Source organism: Myotis lucifugus, unplaced genomic scaffold (genome assembly GCF_000147115.1).
Source record: "Myotis lucifugus unplaced genomic scaffold, Myoluc2.0 scaffold_0, whole genome shotgun sequence".
In the NCBI taxonomy this organism is placed as follows: Eukaryota; Metazoa; Chordata; class Mammalia; order Chiroptera; family Vespertilionidae; genus Myotis; species Myotis lucifugus.
In genome coordinates this window covers 46,098,217-46,119,972 of record NW_005871048.1, presented here as the reverse complement: position 1 = coordinate 46,119,972, position 21,756 = coordinate 46,098,217, and the positions used below count along the sequence as shown (strand labels likewise).

The following is a 21,756-nucleotide window of genomic DNA, read 5'->3' as shown; positions in this document are numbered from 1 at the left end:
CCTGGCCAGTCTGGGTGAGGGTCTGAGGGCTGTTTTCAGGCTGGCCAAGCCCCCCAGTGATGGAAGCTCCCAGCCTCTCCTTTTTTCCTTTTTATTCTGGGATTTATTTACCTTCTATAATTTAAACTTTGTAGCCTTGAGTGGAGCTCAGAGCCAGCCAGGGCAGGCGGGAAGCTTGGCTTCCTCCATTGCCAGGGTCAACCCAAGCCTCCTGCTCGCTCCAGCTCCGTGGCCACGGCCGGCTGAAAGCAGGTATCTGGGGTTTATTTAGCTTCTGTAATTGAAACTCTGTTGCCTTGAGTGTAGCTCAGAGCCGGCCGCGACAGGCGGGAAGCTTGGCTTCCTCCATCACTGGAGCAACCAAGCCTCCTGCTTGCTCCAGCTCCATGGCTGGCCCTCAGGTGTACCTGATGGTGATCTCTGTGAAGATCCTGGCAAGTCCTTTGAGAAATTACATTTAGCCATTCCCACAAGTTAGTTATGTCTGTCTGTCTGCTCTTGATTTCTCCCTCCTGTTATTTTCTTCCTCCACCACCTTTCTTTATCACTCAGTTCTCTTTTGGAGACTGGTTATGTCTGCTTCAATACTAGGTGCAAATAGCAGTAGAAACCCTATTATATTTCTGCATGCTAATTCTAGGGGGCACTGGTAGTCATCTGTCTTTTAACTCAAATGAAGTTTATTTCCACACTGTTACATTTGAATGATTCCATACATTGCTCTCCCTGTTCTTTGTTGCCATCACTGTCCTTTCAAGAGAATTCCCCAGTTAAGTACTGTATGGATATCGAATGTTATCCTTTTAGGTTTCTGATGGATTCAGAGATCTTTTTGACAGTTTCTTTAGGAACCTATTGTGGGAGAATATGGTAGGTTTGTGGGTGTTTGGGAATCGGTGGTGTGGTGAGGCCATTTCGTGTGATAGTAGGAATAGAGATCTGGTAATGGGGCTCACTCTGCCATGTACTAGTTTGCTACACGACCTGGGAAGCTCTCCTGTAGCTGTACGTTCTTCCTCGATAAAAGTGATATTAGTCCAATTGTCAGATTTGCTCTTATAGATTTGTTTGGGATCTTTAAAACATTTACTAAGATTTATTTATGTGGTGTTTTTAATAATCCATTATAGGTCTGTCATTCCTGAATTAAGTTCTTTTTGATGATACATTTAATCTGCAGTTTAGGAACTGATTGCTGCTTAGAGCTTCCCTTATAAGTTAATTAGTGCTTAGAAATGTTTCCAGTAGAAGTTATGAAAGATGGTTGTTTCTCAGACCTAACAGCCCTATTATCTGAACCACTCATAGTAGTGCTTCTGTAGGGGGAAATGTGCTTTGGGTTCCAACTGTTATTTTCGGAACTTATTTTCCACAGTTTGTTTTAATGATAAGAATATTTCTCTCTGCTTCCCACCTCAATCCTCCAGGATGAAACAAATCAATCAATTAGCTGCCATGTGGTTCAGTGAGAAGTACTTGATTGTTCAAAAATGGTCACTTTTTTTTTTAATTTAATTTAATTTTTAAATTCTTTATTGTTTAAAGCAGCGGTCGCCAATATTTCGGACCTCACCGACCACCAGTTGGTGACTGCTGGTTTAAAGTACCACATATGTTTTTCCCCCATTGTCCTCTCCTGGGCCACCCCCATCCCCCAGCACATGCCCTCACCACCCTAGTGTCTGTGTCCATTGGTTATGCTTATATACATGCATACATGTCCTCTGGTTGATCTCTTAACCCTGCCCCACCTTCCCTTGCCTTCCCTCTGAAGTTTGACGGTCTGTTTGACGCTTCTCTGTCTCTGGATCTATTTTTGTTCATTAGTTTGTGTTGTTTATTATATTCCACAAATGAGTGAGATCATGTGATATTTATCTTTCTCCCACTGGCTTATTTCGCTTAGCTTAATACCCTCCAGTTCCATCCATGCTGTTGCAAATGGTAAGAATTCCTTCTTTTTTACTGCAGCGTAAATATCTACAGTATTCCATTGTGTAGATGTACCACAGGGTTTTAATTCACTCATCTGCTGATGGGCACTTAGGCTGTTTCCAAATCTTAGCTATGGTAAATTGTGCTGCTATGAACATAGGGGTGCATATATCCTTTCTGGTTAGTGTTTCTGATTTCTTGGGATATATTCCTAGAAGTGGGATTACTGGGTCAAATGGGAGTTCCATTTTTAATTTTTTGAGGAAACTCCATACTGTGTTCCACAGTGGCTGTACCAATCTGCATTCCCACCAGCAGTGCACGAGGGTTCCTTTTTCTCCACATCCTTGCCAGCACTTGTCATTTGTTGTTCACTTTTCTTTATTCAGCAGATATTTATTAAGCATATATTATGTGTCTTATTGGGCTTCTGGGACTACAGAGATGCTTTAGACCAGTGGTCGCTAACCTTTTGGACCAGCGGTTGGTGTCCGCTGCTTTAGAGAGCAGTCCTGTCACTTAAGGGAGTCAGTATTAGATACTGATTAGACTGGTGTGGCTTTGGTATTCAAGTCCAGCACTACCACTTAATAAATTGTGACCTTGCGGGGTGGAGTGGGCAGTGGTTGGGTGGGTGGAGGTGGAAGAGAGCATAGGGGGGATAAAGGGAGGAATATAATAAAGAGAAAATAAAATTGTGACCATGGCAAGGTAAAGTCTCTGATCTTTTACTTCTCTACCTGCCACACAGAATTAGTACTAGGAATATGTAAATGAATAAAACCTTCATATAATATTTGGCATATAATATATGCTCAGATATTGGCTTTTATTTTAAAACTTGAACTTTATTTTTATTTTAGCTGGCTTGAATTGAATTATGGGAATTTTAAGTAAGTGTATGGATGATACATAGGATAAATAGAGACATGAAGAAGTAGGTGGATGATTGAAGTATAGGAGGAATTCAGAACATTGAAGCTCTTTCTCTGTTTCTGTTAATATTTTGTGTATAATGTACATTCAAGTATGTTAATTTATCATTGCCAGGTTTCCATGGATCTCAATAGTGCCAGCACTGTTGTTCTTCAGGTCTTAACACAGGCCACTAGTCAAGATACTGCTCTCTTAAAACCAGCAGAGGAGCAGTTGAAACAGTGGGAAACACAGCCAGGTTTCTATTCAGTGCTGCTGGTAAGTTGTTCAGACACCATTATATTAACTTTTAAAAACCCGCTTGTATTGGTGGATTAGTTAGTGAAACTGATCCAAATGGTTGGCTACCATTGCACTGTCATTTACTAATTCAGGACATGGCTCTTTGCAAGTGTTTAAGAAATGTTTGTTGATGAGTGAATAAATAGGATATTGGTAGGATCTGCTTAGAAGGTTTCACTACTGATGTGGTGTGGGAGGATTTGGGTACTGCATTTACCTACCTTGCCATCTTGACTGGAAGTTCTGTGATGTTTTAAATTACAATGTAAATATTATTTTTACTGTTCTTTTTATTTTCATACTAGTGGCCTGGTGCACGAAATTCGTGCACGCGGGAGAGGGGTGTTCCTCAGCCCAGCCTGCACCCTCTCCAATCTGGGACCCCTCAAAGGATGTTCTACTGCTGGTTTACAGGGATCGGGCCTAAACCGACAGTCGGACATTCCTCTCGCAATCTGGGACTGCTGGCTCCTAACCACTCACCTGCCTGATTGCCCCTGCCACTCTGCCTGCTGGCCTGCTTGCCCCCAACTGTCCCCTGTGCCAGTGTGCTCATCCCCAACTGCCTCCCCTGCCTGCCTGCTCGCCCCCAACTGCCCCCCTGCTGGCCTGCTCACTCCAAACTGCCCCCCCTCCGCTGTCCTGATCACCTCCAACTGACCCCCACTGACGGCCTGCTTGCCCCCAACTGGCCCCCCTGCTGGTCTGCTTACCCCCATCGACCCCGCCCCCCACCAGCCTGATCACCCACAACTGCCCTCCCCTCTTGGCCTCTAACCGCCTCTACTTCGGCCCCACCACCATGGCTTTGTCCAGAAGAATGTCCGGAAGGTATCCTGGAAGGTCTCCCAGTCTAATTTGCATATTACCCTTTTATTAGTATAGATACGTTTATAACTATCATTACACATTTTTTATAATAATTTTAATTTTTTGATAAAAAATTTAAAGATCACAGAACATTATAATTTTCTCTTTTATTATTAAAATAATGTTACATGGTTTAGCTTGCACAGTCATTATTAAGGTCTCCCACTGCTGTGAAAAATGAGGATTATCTATATTAACACAGTAAGCAGATTTTTTGAATGTTGGTTTATTTTGAGTTGAAATTACATCACATCTGCCTTTATATAACTTAAAAATGTTTTGCTATCAAACTAAATTTGTAAGCACACTTGTTTTAATGAGAATACTTTCAAATAGTTTATTTCATAGCATTTATTAATAACCCAAAGGCTTTCACTCCTTAGAATCTTTGAATTTATGTTGTCAATGGCTCTATTTTGATTTTTTTATTTCGATGATTTCTTTTGTGTGTGTAGATTGTGATATATAATGAGGTTTATTTTGTTTTACGTTTATTAACAAATAAACATACTTAAGAATAGAATAATGTAATGAATCTCCACGTATCCATTACTAAGCTTAAACAATTAGCATTCTACTTTCTTATATGAATTGAACTGTAGGTATTTAGAAAATAATATGATATATGTAGTGATATAATTTAAATGAAACTAATTTAAAAAATCTATTCATATTTTCTTGTATATTATACTTTTAACTTACCGTTTATTCTAATACTATGTTTTTTTTAATTTACAGAATATTTTCACAAATCACGATTTGGATGTTAATGTAAGGTGGCTTGCTGTGCTGTATTTTAAAAATGGAATTGATCGTTACTGGAGACGTGTAGCACCTCAGTAAGTTTCATCACTCTTCCCCTCTCAGTGCAGTAATCCTTTTCAAATTCAGGGAAGTATTGGAGTATATCTGTTAATCTTCATTCTTTTTTTTTTTAATATATTTTATTTATTTTTTTACAGAGAAGAAGGGAGAGGGAATAGAGAGTTAGAAACATCGATGAGAGAGAAACATTGATCAGCTGCCTCCTGCACACCCCCTACTGGGGATGTGTCTGCAACCAAGGTACATGCCCTTGACCGGAATCGAACCTGGGACCCTTCAGTCCGCAGGCCGACGCTCTATCCACTGAGCCAAACTGGTTAGGGCTAATCTTCATTCTTTATGTAAAAGAATGAGTTTGTGCTTACTTCAGCCGCCCACGTATTACAATTGGAACAATGCTGAGCAGATTAGCATGGTCCCTATGTTAGGATGACTTGCAAATTTGTGAAGTGTTTTTTTTTTTAATACTTAAATGAAAAATAAATGTATTACTTATTAAAGAAGAAAAGTATTCTACATAGTTAATTACAAATCAGTATCCATATTATTGCTTTTTCCCATGACTTTTTTTTATTATGGGCAGGTGTATGCATGGCTTTCTTGTTGGCCTGCTTTCGAGGATCTCAAATTTGATGAGCACAGAACAAAGGCCGAGTTGAATAATTCATGTTGGAAAAAAAATGTTTGTTTGTGTTTTATTTTTAAAGAAGTTGAGGTTAGGATTTTGAAAAAAAGTCATTGAGAAGGAAATCCCAGGTCAGTTCTGAGCCAACTAGATGTTAATTCCAGTTTCTTTTGCATAATTTCCTTTGCAGTGGGAATGGGATAGTATACATTTGTAATCTCATCAGATTCAGTTGTAATTGCTCTGTAGGTGGTTAAATTAACATATGTCTCTTAATAATTAATTACATGTTATATAATTGATGGACAGGAAATGCAGACATGACTCTGGAATTTATTTGATAGAAAATAGTGAACCTTGCTGAAGAAGTAACATAGCCTTTGTTTTCCAGTAGATGGCACCATAGCTCTTATATTTATAAGGCCTTAAAAAAAACTTGTCTATTTCAAAGTGCTTATAAAATATGCCCTTGAATAATATTGGAAGCAACTAGAATTTTTTAAGGCTGCACTTAAGATATTGTAGTTTAAATCAAACTTATTTTAAAATAAATTCATAATTTTGAGAGACAGTATTTTTGGTTTATTGGAAAGAGTGCAGCAGCACAAATTTTTCTACTGCTGTGTTCAGTTATATTTTAGATGATTCCTAAAATTGATTTTATACTGGTTATATGAAGAATATGGTTATAATGAGTATAAGTAGTCATTTAAAATGACTGTAAGGGAGAGTAAATTATGATTACATATTTCAGATTGTACTTTCACTTACAGAATTAGAAACTGGAATTTACTTTAAATTTTACAAATTAATAGTGTTATTGTATGGTATTAAGAAGTTCAATCCCAAGCTATCTCTTCTGGTATATATTAAGATATAAGCTTTAGGAAAGAATCCTTCCTTGTGTATTTTTAGCTTCCAGTTGTCGTCTGCAATACTTGGTGTTCCTTGGCTTGAAGGTGCATCACTCTGATGTCTGCCTCCATCGTCACATAGACTTCTTCTCACATGTCTCCTCTGTGTCTTTGTCCAAATTTCCTCTCCTTATAGAGGGCACCAGTTCTTGGATTAGGGCCACCCTAATCCAGTATAACCTTATTTTAGCTTGATTACACATCTGTAAAACCACAGTTTCCAAATAAGGTCACAATCAGATTCTTGAAGTTAGCACTTAAAGATGTCTTTTTGGGAGGACACAGTTCATCTTAACAGATGCTTTATAACTTGTTTTTAATTCTCTACAACTTTTATGGCTGGTTTTATTGGGACGATTCATCTGCCAGAATGGAAAACCTTAAAATGAGGAATTTAAGATTTAAATAAACAATACATTCATATAGTTAGAAAAGTAAAATGCATACCATCTTATACAGTGAATATTCTCCATCCCTGTCCTTTTGCTATCTAGTGTAGTCAGAATATTGGTATTGTGTGTATACTTTCCAGATATGTACAATGAGAGATTTTTAAACTAGTTGATTTCTAATAAGTCTTCCATCCCAAGCATTCTTTGATACCTGATCCTTTTCTCCAGAGAACAACTGCAATCAGATTTTAAGAAGTCAATGGAAAACTAATTTTACTTACAGGTTTTTTGGTTCTTTTTTAGCCAACCATTAATATTTTTTGTCTGTAACTATTTTTACATCAAAAGCAAACATCAAAATATCACATTCATTATGCTAAGAGAAATATGCTAGTCAGAGAAAGACAAGTACCACTTGCATATTTCGCTCATGTACAGTCTAATGAACAAACAGAACTAACAAGCAAAATAGAGACATACTCATAGAGTGCAGGCTGACAGCTTGGGTAGGGGCTGGGGGCTCATACGGGTTAAGCAAAAAAGGGAAAAAAAGGAACAATTTATGGATAGAAACAACAGTGTGGTGATTGGGAGGAGGGAGGTAGAGTAAAAGGGGAATAAAGTGATGAAAAAAATAAAATAAAGAAAAATTACATTCATTACTGTGGATTTGTCTATATTATATGGCTTACTGTTTTGTACTTCTTATTTATTCAATTTTGAAGGAATATTATGCTTTTGAATTACTTGATGTGCCAACGTACAATGGAAATAATTTTATTTATTTACCAAAACAATCAGGGACACCTTGTTTAAAAAGCTTTTTATTTTTAAAATTCACAGTAGTGCTTACCTGCATTTATTGTTAGGTAGCATTCTCTTGCATAATAAATACATCTTTTTTTTCAGTGCTCTCTCAGAGGAGGAGAAATCTACATTGCGTGCAGGGCTAATCACCAACTTCAATGAACCAATAAATCAGGTTAGTGAGAAAATGAATGCTAATTATTCTTTTCCTTTCCTTAGTTTTGCTTCTTTTTCAAACTAATTTTGTTACTGGGCATTAAAAATAAAATCTATTACATAATGTCCATTTGTGATGTTTATATACATTTCTCTGTTGATTTTTGAATTTTGAGATCCAGTTCTAGCTGTTAAGAATTTTGGCTAGATTTGGCAATTAATTATTTAAAACTCAGAAGTCATTTTAAGACATACTTGTATGCATTTTAAACTTCCTCAGTTTTTTTTTTAGCTAACATGGAAAGCAAATGTCTCTGTATTGTAGTCTTACTGCATGGAATTTAATTTAATGATTTAGATGAACCCTTCTGTTTGTATACTATAGGATGATTTCACGATTTTGTCTATTTCATCCATCACATTTTCAGTTCTTACTATGTGAGGGGTAGATAGTAAACTATACAGTTTTTTTCTTTTATAGTGGGATTTTTCTTCTAAGAATAAAGTAAGTTTTGCTTATGGATACAAAGCACACTGTATTTGGTCATGTATTCAATGCAATTTTATCTCAACGTATTATTGCTTTTACAGATCCTTAAGGAGATGAGGGAAGATGGAGAGGAATGGAGTAGCTCTTACTGGGTCAGGAGATGATTAGGAAGAGTTTGGGTGATCTAGAAAGTCATTGGTTAGATGTTCTGTCAGTCAGAATTTGATTAACACTGATCTGAACAAATATCATTATTTAAATACCTAATATTTGATGTTCATTTCTATTCTTAGGTCAGTGGTTCTCAAACTTTGTAATCCTAGAATTTCCTTACACTGCCAAAATAAAACCCTAAAGGATTAGGGTTAATATTTACTGTATTAGAAACTAAAACTGAAAATTAAAAAAAAATGTATAAAATAAAAATAATAAAAATCATTACTTTTAATGTAAATAGAAATTTAAAAAATGAACAATAGCTGTTTCTCAAAGCAATAGATAAATTAATGAGAAGAGTTGCATTGTTCTGTACTTTTCCATATCTCTCTGGTGTCTGGCTATTTGAAAGATGTCCAGCCTGCTGGTGTAGCTCAGTGGTTGAGCATCAACCTATGAGCCAGGAGGTCACGGTTCGATTCTTACTCAGGGCACATGCCCGGGTTGTAAGCTCAATCCCCAGTTGGGGGCAGCCGATCAATGAGTCTCATCATTGTTTCTCCCTTTCCCTTCCTCTCTGAAATCAATAAAAACATATTTTTAAAAAAGATGTCTACACTTTCATATCTGCTGCTTTATTTACTCTGTTGCAGTATATTATTTTGGTAGAAGTTATATGAAGGAAATATGTTATTGGGAAAGGGAGGAACTCACAGACCCTGGAAGGATTTTAAATCACCCACTCCCCACCCTGAAATCCATAGACCACACTTTGAGAACTACTGTCTTAAGCAGTTGTTTTGTGAAAATTTTATTCATTTTGGTCAAATGTATAATAACCAAAAAGGTAACTTTGAACTATGAATGCAGTTCTTATCCATTGCTTTTATTACATGTTTATTTCTTTTTTTTAAATTTTATTTTCTTGTTTAAAGTATTACAAATAGTAGTACATATGTCTCCTTTTTTCCCCCATACATATGTTTATTTCTGATGATTAATTTCCCCCTCCAGATCGCAACTCAGATTGCAGTACTCATTGCCAAAGTTGCTCGATTGGACTGTCCCAGACAGTGGCCTGAACTGATTCCCATTCTTATAGAATCTGTGAAAGTCCAAGATGATCTTCGACAGCACAGAGCTTTACTTACCTTCTATCATGTCACCAAGACTCTGGCCTCTAAACGTCTGGCTGCTGATAGAAAACTGTTTTCTGATGTAAGTGATTTAACATAATTAGATTATGAAAACCATGCTACTTATATAAAACTATTCATAATTTTACCTAAATATTTTATTGAAAGGTTATGAATTTTTTCCAAAAGGTTCAGAATAATAGGTAATAGCTGAAAGATTGTAAGCTGAATAGTGATTGACCATAAGACCACTTCACTGCCAGTGAGGGGAATTGGTTGGTAGAGAACAGTCTGAAGGCAAAGCGACTGGTTTGAGGCTATTGGGGTAGTTGAGATGAGATGATAAAGCTCTTAAATGAAGCAGTGGTAAAGGGAACAATAGACCTGAAATTTAGGAAGTTAAAATTGACATGCCTGGCTAATGGATGGGCAGATGTAGGAAGGAGCCTGACATAACTGGGGGGCAGTAGTCCTTTATTGCATGTTTTAGCGCTATTTGTTGAAAAGACTCCTTTCTTCGTTCATTTGCTTTGGTGCTTTTGTATTTGTCTTGAACTACCAAAACAGCGATTTTCCTGTTGTTCAACGTGACTTTTTGGACTGTACCATATAACACTGGTGAGTCTCAACATATTTTTAACAGTATTCTTGCTTTTTTTGGAATCCTCATTTTGAGGATAGTGCTTGGGAATCTGGATTTGGCTTCCCAGGTGATTCTTATATACACTTAAGTTTAAGTCAGAACCACATTAGTTCCTTTTTATTTATTTATTATTAGTATTCTTTTATTGATTTTTTTCAGAGAGAAAGGGAGAGGGAGAAGGAGAGAGAGAGATTAGAAAAATCTAGAGAGAAACATCGAACAGCAACCTGGCATGTGCCCTGAAGAGGAATTGAACAGGTGACCTCTTGGTTCATGGGTCCATGGTCAAGTGAGCCACACTGGCTATGCTGCCCTCTTTATTTTTAACCTAGTGGGTTTAAATAGTCAATCTTATGTTTACTGAGGATGCTGAGTATAAGAGCAGTTCTTTTAGTTAAAGGTTGCTTTTGAAATCCTTGTCACTTTTGCTTGATATCTAACTGGGGCTAAAGAAATGGACAAGGAAAGGAAAATTTATCCTTTCAAGTCTTTCTATGAATTTCTTGTTGGTTTTCCTCACTTTTATCCCTTCCGTTTGTTTTTCCCCCCCAGGTGAAATACATCTTTCTTTAATCCTATGGTTTTATTGTTATCAAAATATGTAGGACCTTGATATTTCAAATATATATGGAATACAGACAAACATAAAATATTTTTGAGAGAAATTACTCTTGACTGCACCTTTCACTTTTTAGAAGACAACATCTTCCTTTGTCTGATTCAGAAGAGTATTGGTTATCTCAAGTTCATTTTGTGCAGGGTTAATTCTTCTTCTTATGTCTTCTTGCCTTTCTTTTGCAGTCAATTCTTCCCGTTAAGTTTTATAAATTTGTGACAAACCATTAAAAAGTTTTCTTCCTCTTTAAGTAATCTGGTGTGCCTTGATCCAAAAATAATGGATCCAAACTTCAGTTTTCCAAGTTCTCTTTGACAGACATCAGCTTCATTAGATTTATTCAGTTCTTAAGTCGGAAGTCCTAAAATCAAGATGTCATGATGGCTGTGTTCCTTCTGGCACCTCCAAGGGGTGAATCTGTTTCCTTGCCTTTCTAGCTTCTAGAAACCACCTGCATTCAATCCTTGGCTTGTGGCCCCTTCCATCAAATTACATCACTTCAGCCTCTATTCTCATCCTCACATCTACGTTTGTGCACTTGTTTTTATATTGGAAGTTTTCCATATAAAAGTCAAATATCTAGAATATTCTGTTTTATAGTTATTCTTTTCTACCCTTCTATGGAAGTCTTAATTTTTAGTTTGGCTTTCTCAAGTTGTATGCCCCAAATGTGTTGCTTTAGTTTTCAGGTATAATTTATATTTAGCCTAAGCAATCTCTACAGATTTTATCTAATCAGGGACCTTATTCTGGATAGCTTTCTGACTACTTCAGCTTTCTTGCTATGTTTCCTTGTAGTGTGAAGCTCGCTTTTATCCCTTCCGTTTGTTTTTTACCTCCAGGTGAAATACATCTTTCTTTAATCCTTTGATTGTATTGTTATTAAAATATGTAGGACCCTGACAAGCAGTGTGATTTATATGTTCTTGGCTCTAAATGCTCAATATGGAGAGGCTATTTCCTTTCCATATAGAATAAAATATAGGTCTATCCAGCATCTTGTACCTACTTCCAGCACAATATTTGTTACATTGTGCTGAGTTATAATTGTTAACTTACCATTCTGAGATCTATTATACTATGAGTTTTATGAGGGAGTACTGTAGCTTTTATTATTACAACCCTACTCTCAAGCCCAGAAGGATGTACCTAAGTGGTGGTTCTCAGTAATTGTTTGTTAAGTGAATAAACAATAGAGAAGGGATACTTGTTCTTAGATACCAGTTAGATTTCAAAGTCTAATATTGTGTGAAACTTCAAAAAAAGGAGTTTTGGAAGTATATACAAAACTTAATATACCTGGAAAAACATTTCAGCTTAGACAGCGGTTCTCAACCTGTGGGTCGCCACCCTTTGGGGGTCGAACGACCCTTTCACAGGGGTCGCCTAAGACCATCGGAAAACACATATAATTACATATTGTTTTTGTGATTAATCACTATGCTTTAATTATGTTCAATTTGTAACAATGAAATTGGGGGTCACCACAACATGAGGAACTGTATTAACAGGTCTCGGCATTAGGAAGGTTGAGAACCGCTGGCTTAGAACCTTTCATTTTGGAATGGAGTAGCTGAACCTGGAAACATGGAACATAGTGTAGATTAGGAGGGCAGTCTTGTCTGATGCCTTGGGATACAAGATGTGTAGTTTAATTGAAGGTAGTATATATGGGAAAATATTATAAAAAGCAATTTTGCTAGTTAATAAAGTAGCCTCTAATATTTTGGTAATCTGAAATACAGGAAAACTTTTCTTTAAATAAATGTTTAGCCTGTCTGGTATGGCTCAGTGGTTGAGTACCCATGAACCAGGAGGTCACGGTTCGATTCCCAGTCAAGGCACATGTCTGGGTTGTGGGCACGATTCCAAGGATGGGGCTAACAGGAGGCCCCCGATCAATGATTCTCTCATCATTGATGTTTCTGTCTCCCTCTCCCTTACTCTCTCTGAAATCAATAAAAACATATTAAAAAATGTTTACTGTAATGCCAAGATAGTTTTCATCTACTGTACTGAATTAGTTTTTCACACATAGACAAAAAAGTAAGCTAGTTGCTATTGCAAAGTAGTGCACTTTGTACTTAAAACTGCTACCTGCTGCTCAGTGTGTCCCAGCAATTTTTATATCCTGTTTTCCTTCCATGTTAAATTAAGTTCTTTTCAGGGGTGACAAATTACAAAATCAGCAGTTGAGAGAAAATTGTTTTGCAGTAACAAAATTGAGCTTGATTTGACACAAAAAGGAATTCATTTTCTATAAAATTTCATACAAACCTGAATCTAAAAAAGTTGACATTAAGTACAATTAAAGTGACAATCCAAAGTCTATGAAAGCAAGGAAATCTAAGGTACAAATAGTAATTCTAATGTAATTATGAATGTATTAATCAAATAATATCTAGACATGTGTAACCCACAAAGGTATATCCTGTGGTAAATAAAGTAATCCAAACCTAAAAAAAGATTAAAGATCTTTTGAGTGCATTATATTTCACTTGTTTTTAGAGATATGGGTTAACAATTATGAGAAGCTCTATTTTCCAGTGAAGAATGTTTCTTTGTACTGGGCAGCTCTGGAATTTTGAGCAAGGCACTTAAACTTTGATTCTTTAAAATTTCCTTTCAGTTCTAAAGTTGTATGACTCCATGAATTTATAATCTTTATTACTCTAGATTAACCTATATAAGCACCATTAAAGTTTTGAGATGGAAATCTTATAGCATAATGTCAATATAGATGTTTGCATTTTTAATCTGTTTTTGCCTAGAAGACCTTTGTACATTTAGTTTTATTACTTCTCATTTTATGTTTTCTTGGCATAGAGCTAAGTTCTTGACCTACTTATCTTATTAGATATTTTTTTCTTAGATTCTTTGCTATGCAATTTTTAAAACATGTTTTTATTGATTTTTATTTATTCCTATGTGCCCTGACTGGGAATCAAACCAGCAACCTCTGTTTTTATGTAGTATGCTAATGATAACTAGTCATATGCACTTTCATCTGATTTTTATTTAAATAAAATGGCCATGTAGGCTCAGCTAGATTGGTCTTCGACCTTGTGGGAAAAAACTGAAGATACCACTGGAAGTTGGTTCTGCTTCAACCTGGGAGGCAGAGGCTAACTGCTTCTCAGTCTGAGACTTGGGCTGTAAATAGCAGTATATGTTAGAAAAGCAGCCTGACACGCAGTGTGGTTTGTATGTTCCTGGCTCTAAATGCTCAAAAGCAATATGGGTAAAACTGGCAGGACACAGATATTTGACTCCTTTGTATTTCTTAGTATATTGACTTATCTGATGTACTCAGTGACAGTCCATAAATCAGTGTTTTAAACCTATAAGCAGAAGATAAAAAGTATAAGTAGAATATATCAGACTACATTGTAGGCATTAGGCTTAGTATTGTTTCAAGAAACTAATATTTTAGGGTGTGTGTGTGTGTGTGTGTGTGTGTGTGTGTGTGTGTATGTGTAGCAGCCAAGTAAACTATTTATTACTATGCATTTTGGCTTTAAAAGTTTGAAACTTTGTGATAAATGACTCTTGACTATTTCAAATCTCATTGAAAATGTGTGCTCAATTTAAAAACTGAAATGTATTACTGTGTAGGTCTAATTGATTACTGACTTCTATAATGTGAACAAATTTGTTGATATTTCTTTGCAGTTAGCTTCTGGAATTTATAATTTTGCCTGCTCTCTGTGGAATCACCACACAGACACATTCCTTCATCATGTTTCTTCTGGCAATGAAGCTGCAGCTCTAAATTCACTAGAACGAACTCTACTGTCATTGAAAGGTGCTGTTAAACTTGATATGTTCATTTTTGAAATGACATACCTCAGTATAGTCACCAAATAGTTCTTCTGGATGGATTTTCTATTGCTAGTCTCACCAAGAGAATAAGAGTTAATTTTTCCCTTAGAGACAAGGGATTATTTTTAGTTTGTCTTTCTTTTATGAGAATAACTCTTCCTACTCTAATTGATGAAAGTGTGCAATAGTTTTATGTTTTGGGGTTTTTGTTGTTGTTTTTCCTCACCTGAGGAAAGAAAGAGGGGGAGAGAGAATCATCGATGTGAGAGAGAAACATCAATTGGTTGCCTCCTGAATGTGCCTGACCTGGGCCAGGGATTGAACCTGCAACCCAGGTACGTGTCCTTGACTGGGAATGGAACCTGCGACCCTTTGGTGTGCAGTCCAACATTTTCACCACCTAAGCCACACCAGCCAGAACTACAATAGTGTTATGTTATATTTACATTACTGTCATCTCTTGATTCAGAATACATTCTTTTCAAATATTTCTTTCTTTTGCTTCTACTTTACATTTCTCATGTATGTAGTGTTAAGGGCTGCTACCCTTATTGTCATGCTACCTCTCCTGTCCACAAGGCTTAGTTCAGTTCTATTTCCCAGCTCTTTTGCCCGAGAATTCAGGGTCCATCTTTTTTACTTGTACCTCAGGCTCACTTAGATTTTAGATGGTATCTGATGGGGTATCATCTTGGGTTGTGTTTTCGTATGCTGGGCATTCTCTCTTTTTTTAATCCTCACTCGAGGATGTTTTCATTGATTTTTTTAGAGGGAGAGAAACATCAGTGTGAGAGAGAAACATCGATTGGTTGCCGCTATGTGCCCTGATCAGGAACCAAACTCGAAACCTTTTGGTGTAGGGCAGTGGTTCTCAACCTTCCTAATGCCGCGACCCTTTAATACAGTTCCTCATGTTGTGGTGACCCCCAACCATAAAATTATTTTTGTTGCTACTTCATAACTGTAATTTTGCTACTGTTATGAGTCGTAATGTAAATATCTGATATGCAGGATGTATTTTCATTGTTACAAATTGAACATAATTAAAGCATAGTGATTAATCACAAAAACAATATGTAATTATATATGTGTTTTCCGATGGTCTTAGGTGACCCCTGTGAAAGGGTCGTTCGACCCCCAAAGGGGTCGCGACCCCCAGGTTGAGAACCGCTGGTGTAGGGGATGACGCTACAACCAACTGAGCCACCTGGCCAAGACACAGCATAATCTTAGCATAAATCTCCATTTTTACTTTCCCTGGGCTGAGTTATTTATCTTGAACGTATTCTGAGGTTCCTTTCCTTTTTAAAACACTCACTTGGCTTGTACTCTTTGTCTTATAGTCTCTCTCCTTCTGTTCTGATTGCTGAGGCTCTTTTAGATTATGTTTCTTAATTTGATCTCAAGCATCCTTTAGTTTTCTTTTACTAGAGCTCATTTAGCATCCTTCTGTTTTATTCACAAGGCCTTTTATCATATTCACTCTAGTACCTGAAGATGCACAAAACCTAACCTTGTGCTCAAAAGCGAATGATTTTAAAGGACTGTTGACAAGTAAAATCCAGTACAGGTGATTTTACAAGTGAGTGCAGATGGTTTTGTCAACATCCTTGAGGAAGAAATTCAAAGGCTTTAGAGAGAGATGCATACTCAGAAAGAGTCCGAGAAACCAATAATAAGGTTGAATAACAAAACTGTGAATTTAATGATTAAAGATTTTTCATGAGTTTTTTTGACTGTAGACTTCTTTTTGCTTTACTGATTTCAGAGCTTAACTCCTGAAAAAAGGATATAGCTCTACTCTTTATTAGCGTGCCTTAAGCTTTTCATTACCTTCCCATCTAAAGGTCTTAGATACACATTAGCATTTCTAAAGCATTTGACCTAGAAAAAAAATCCATAGCATTTTTCTTGAAAGTACTTATTCTCTCCAGCTATTAATCTCTATCTTGTTACAACTTAAAGTCTTAGGAATGGAGTTTTTTTCACATGTAATCTCAAAGTTTACACCTATTTGCATGTAGTATCTTTTAGACATTCATTATTTCATTCAACAGATTTATAGGTCAGTGGTTGGCACTGGAGAGACAGAAATAATAAAATGACCACACAGATATATGTAAAATGACATCTGTGACAGGGGCCTTACTGATGTTATGATAACTGATAATATGGTCAGAAAAGACTTGCATGAGAAAGTGATGCTTAAATCAAAATCATAAAGTCAAAGTTAACTAGGCAATGAAGGCAGAAAGAAAGGACCCTCCCACGTAGTATAGACCAAGGTGTCTTGGTGGGAAAGAGCGTGTCTGGTATAGAGAGATGAGTTTGAACCCTATTTATTTCTATTATGATATACAGACAGTCCTTGGGTTACGTGGGACTCATCACCAGCTCCCATTTATTTATAAAAAAAAAAAAAAGTTCCGTCATTTCGATGTATGTACATACGTGCTTTATGTTTTTTATTATTTATTTACCACAAGTAAAGGTCAGGAATTGTTATCTTCCTTTAAAATTTTTTTTACTGTTTCACTTCATTACTGCTGTGTATGTGCTCCATGTGAGTGACGTAGGTGCTTATGTAGGTGGGTTCCGACTTACGGCAAAAATCGCGTTACATTGCGCCATAGGAACGGATCTCCGATGTAACCCGAGGACCTACTGTAGTAACTTTTTAAAAAACATATGTTTATTGATTTCAGAAAGGAAGGGAGAGGGAGAGAGAGATAGAAACATCAATGATGAGAGATTGGCTGCCTCCTGCAAGCCCCCGACTGGGGATCGAGCCTGCAACCCGGGCGTGTGCCCTTGAGACCAGAATAGAACCCAGGACCCTTCAGTCCATAGGCCAACGTTCTATCCACTGAGCCAAACCATCTAGGGATAATAACTTTTGAGTGTAGATAAATGATGTATGAAACTGTTGGTCTTTTAGACAGGTGCATTCTAAACCTATTTTTAATATACTGCCCTTTGACTTCACCTCGTGAACACTATTTAATTACATAGATAGCAATGCTGTCTGTAAAGTTATTTTCTGAAAGTGATTTTAAATTTTATAGTCTTGTATGTTGCCATTCAATTGTTACTATTTGAGCTACGTGTTCTACTTGTAGATACTAAATTCTTTAGTAACCCTATGTGGTAGGACTTATTAGCCACATTTTACAGATAAGGAATGTGAGCTCTAGAAAAGTTGCCTAAGACAATACAGTTATAGACATTGGAGCTATTATTTAAATCTAGATCTGATTTCAGATCTTTTATCATTCTAGTTTCCCTGTGTATACCAGTTTACTCATAAAGTGTGATGCTTATAATTGAGCACTATATAGTCTGTTCCATATTAGGAAATTTTCATATCCTAATTTTCATATCCCTTTTAATAGATACTATATTTTCATGAATGTAGCTTAAAACAATGAAACTTTTTGATCACTGTTAAGGCATAGTTTAAAGTTTATGGATTAGAGGTAACCTCAATTTCAACCTATAGGACAGTGATGGCGAACCTATGACACACGTGTCAGAGGTGACACACTAACTCATTTTTTTGGTTGATTTTTCTTTGTTAAATGGCATTTAAATATATAAAATAAATATCAAAAATATAAGTCTTTGTTTTACTATGGTTGCAAATATCAAAAAATTTCTATATGTGACACAGCACCAGAGTTAAGTTAGGATTTTTCAAAATGCTGACACGCCGAACTCAAAAGGTTCGCCATGACTGCTATAGGAGTTATTGCAGGTGAGAAGCACTAACAATTATAGAAATTAAACTAAATTTTGCAATATGGTTTTAGAAGCATGAGTAGTTATGATGAGAACACTACTTTTGCATTGTAAAAACTTGGCTTTGGTTCCATCTTTCCCACTTAGCAAAGCAAGCAATGACCAGAAGTTACTTTTCTGTAACTATTAAATGTTAAGACTATAGCTGCCAAGCTTGATGAGGTTTGTGATTCTAAGTTTTTATTCTGATCATGATTTTAGTAGGATAAAATATGAAAAAATAAGATGCAAATAAAGCTTGATTTTACTTTTCAGTTCTGCGTAAGTTAACTGTTAATGGATTTGTGGAACCTCATAGGAATATGGAGGTGATGGTAAGTGGAAGAAGTAACTGATTTTTTGTGTTACTTTTAGAAAATGCTTGGTAGTATCCTGAGAACTTTGAAGCCTGTTCTTTTTACTTAGCATTCATTTAAATGTATTTACTATATGACAAGGTAGTGTTTTTTTAAAACCATTTTGTGTGTTAATTATACTTTTAGACTTGTGGTTTGTTTTCACTACATCAAAGCAGCTATTATATGAAGGAGAGGAAATAGGCCTAAGTTAGTTCTCAAGATGACATGATACATTGAGAGTGTTCATTTGAATCTGAATTCAAGTGAACTATGAATTTGATTGCTACTATAATATTACCAGTTGTGTCATAGTTATTTATATTCTTGATATTTTCCTTTGTCTGTTTTTGTATATTTAAAATGATTTTTTTTCTCCTTTTAACACTTATACATTCTCTTTGCAATCAATTAAGAAAAATGTATATTAGAGGGGAAAACCTCATTGGTAAGCCTAAGTTGTGATGTATATTTATTATTACTATAGTGTCATCTACTTCTCTGTATGCAAAAATATTAGTTTTCACATATGAGTTTAGGTCAGCTAAAGTATTGCTTTCTGTGGATTGCTTTGGGGGGGCAGAGGTACACAGAAATTTTTGCAAAATTTTGCAAAAATTGGGTCTTTGGGTCTACTCAGCCATTTTATTTTATTTTATTTATTTTATTTTACTTTATTTCATTTCATATTGGTTTTGTACTGTCCGAGGTTTTAGGTATACATTGGGGGGTCGGATCTTAGGACTTAATCCCTTTGGATAAGGGGGGCTTACTGTAATACTTTCTTGTATAAGACTTGTTTTTAATAGTGGAGTATTTTTTACTTACTTAATTTTAACTTTTTAAGATGATTTGGTAAGTTTTAGTATCCCTGAAATAGCATAAGGTAAATGTTTATTACAGAATAAATTGAGACACTTTAAAAAATTATTTTCTAGGGTTTTTTACATGGAATATTTGACCGTCTGAAACAATTTCTGGAATGCAGTAAGTACTTCCATGATAGTACTTTTTACTGTAGAATCCTTATTCCTTAATAGCTCCTGCTCTGCACTTGCAAATCTGGAGAGAGGCTAAAATCTTGTGTCTTGATAATTAATTCTCTGAAGTTAAATAGGAATCTCAGCTTTGTTTTCATACACAAGTCTTGTCTTATATTGAGGAAACCTTTTTAAAAAAATTCTATTCTGTGTTCATTCCTTCTGTATTTCTACTGCAGACATCCACAATACTTATGCATTTAATAGATATTCATTGTGTAGATTCTGTGCAGATGTTATTTAGACTTCTTAAAGATTCTATTGCTTTTAGTATATTTTACATATAAATTTTCTTAAATTGTACTTTCATTTTGTAAATCCCTTGTTCATTTACTTTCATTGGCTTACCTTTAGGACCCTTTCTAATCCACTACCCCACAAAAATAATTTATCATTTATATTTGTGTTGTATTATACTGGTGGTCTGTTAGTTATCCTTTTCTCTTCCCTATAACTGTAAGCATCTTTGCTTAGGATGCACACACACACGTATACATATCCTGTATGCACACACAGGTATGTATATCCTATATGTGTATTTTTTTGTTGTTGTAAATTCTCACCCGAGGATAACTTCCCATTGATTTTTAGAGAGAGTGTAAGGGAGGGGGAGAGACAGAGAGAAAGAAACATCTGTGTAAGAAAGACACATTGATTGGTTGCCTCCCGCATGCGCCCAGATCAGGGCCAGGGATTGAGCCTGCAACTAAGGTGTGTGCCCTTGACCAGAGTCAAACTTGGGACCTTAAGTCCACGATCCGATGCTCTATCCACTCAGCCAAACTGGCTAGGGCTGTATGTGTGTATTTTTGAGGACTTACTAACCTGAGAAGATATCTTAGTGTACTCAACTTTAGGGAGTTACTGATTTTTTTCATGTCAGTCTTTTCAGTTTAGTAAAAACATTGTTGAGTCTATTGCCAGTCACTGTTCTGGGTACTGTGCATGCAAAGATGAATAAAAGAGTTCATATAATGTAGTTTATTTTTCTAAAAATGGTGGGGTTTTTTTTGGCCATCTCCATGGGGGAAGCAGAAGAGAATTAGATGAGGCAGAATATGAAGAGTATGATTCGAGAGCAGAGTAGTTAATGGGCTGATTGACATTATTCTGAATATACAAAAATTTATTATTTGCCAGGGAAATTATCAGAAATAAATGGTTAGAGATATAGGAAAAATAATGAGTATATGCTAATTTTTGAGTGCTTTGCTTTTACTTAATGCTGCTTCACAAGTATTTCAACTATGACTAATTTAGATCTTGAAAATGGGACTCATGATTCATGTATAAAATTGTTACCCTTTTACTTTAAAATGGGTTTAGTTTGTATTTTAGAATTAATTTTGTGAAATACAGCACTGAGGATTACTGTGTCTTTTAAGTGCAAATCTTGGTATTGCTTTATAAAAACTTTGTTTTTTAGAGTCGGGAGTGCACAATAATGAATTCTTAATGCAAAATACCCAAATATACATGACAATATTTTTCCTAAAAGTGTATTCATTGTCTTAGTTGTGAATTTATAGAATATTATAAACTTGTACTAATATTTGAAATGTATTTTTAACAGGTAGAAATGTAGATACAGATACTGTATTTAGAGATAAACTGGAAAAGACCATTATTCTTTTTACTAAAGTGGTAAGTTTTCTTTTTATCTTAATTGTGTTTTTCAAATAAAATATACATATGAACATTTAGTAAGGAAAGTTATGTTTTTGTAAGCATACATTTTGACTTTAGTGTTTTGTGACTTATTTTCTGTTTATAGGAAAATTGAGGAGAAAAACACCTTTCTATCTTGAAGCCTATAATAATTAAATTTATATACCATAAATTATACTGAATGACTCACCTTGTTGTAAAAACTCTATTTTAATAAAATATTAGAGAAGTTGATTCCTCTAAAGCTCATTATTCTCAGATCCATTGGAAAAAGCAGAGATAAGATAGTGCAGCTGAGCAGGATGTAGAT

General features: G+C 35.7%; 1 protein-coding gene and 1 non-coding gene across 7 annotated transcripts in view; both read left to right on the top strand.

Moving 5' to 3' along the window:
- The window catches only part of IPO11 (importin 11), a 127,129-nt gene that overhangs the window by 10,978 nt on the left and 94,395 nt on the right, over positions 1-21,756 (top strand). For 5 of the 6 annotated variants that reach the window (XM_023751532.1, XM_023751540.1, XM_006081417.3 and 2 more), the window contains exons 2-9: positions 2,986-3,129; positions 4,762-4,862; positions 7,689-7,761; positions 9,403-9,606; positions 14,456-14,588; positions 18,659-18,717; positions 19,677-19,725; positions 21,352-21,422. In XM_023751532.1, the coding sequence (XP_023607300.1) occupies positions 2,992-3,129; positions 4,762-4,862; positions 7,689-7,761; positions 9,403-9,606; positions 14,456-14,588; positions 18,659-18,717; positions 19,677-19,725; positions 21,352-21,422 (828 nt within the window). In that variant the 5' untranslated portion in view covers positions 2,986-2,991. The remainder of the gene's footprint in view (positions 1-2,985; positions 3,130-4,761; positions 4,863-7,688; positions 7,762-9,402; positions 9,607-14,455; positions 14,589-18,658; positions 18,718-19,676; positions 19,726-21,351; positions 21,423-21,756) is intronic. The other variant, XM_023751546.1, reaches the window with a different exon arrangement.
- Positions 5,206-5,312, top strand: LOC111825695. Its single transcript, XR_002828901.1, has one exon. It is a non-coding gene; the product is annotated as a U6 spliceosomal RNA (small nuclear RNA).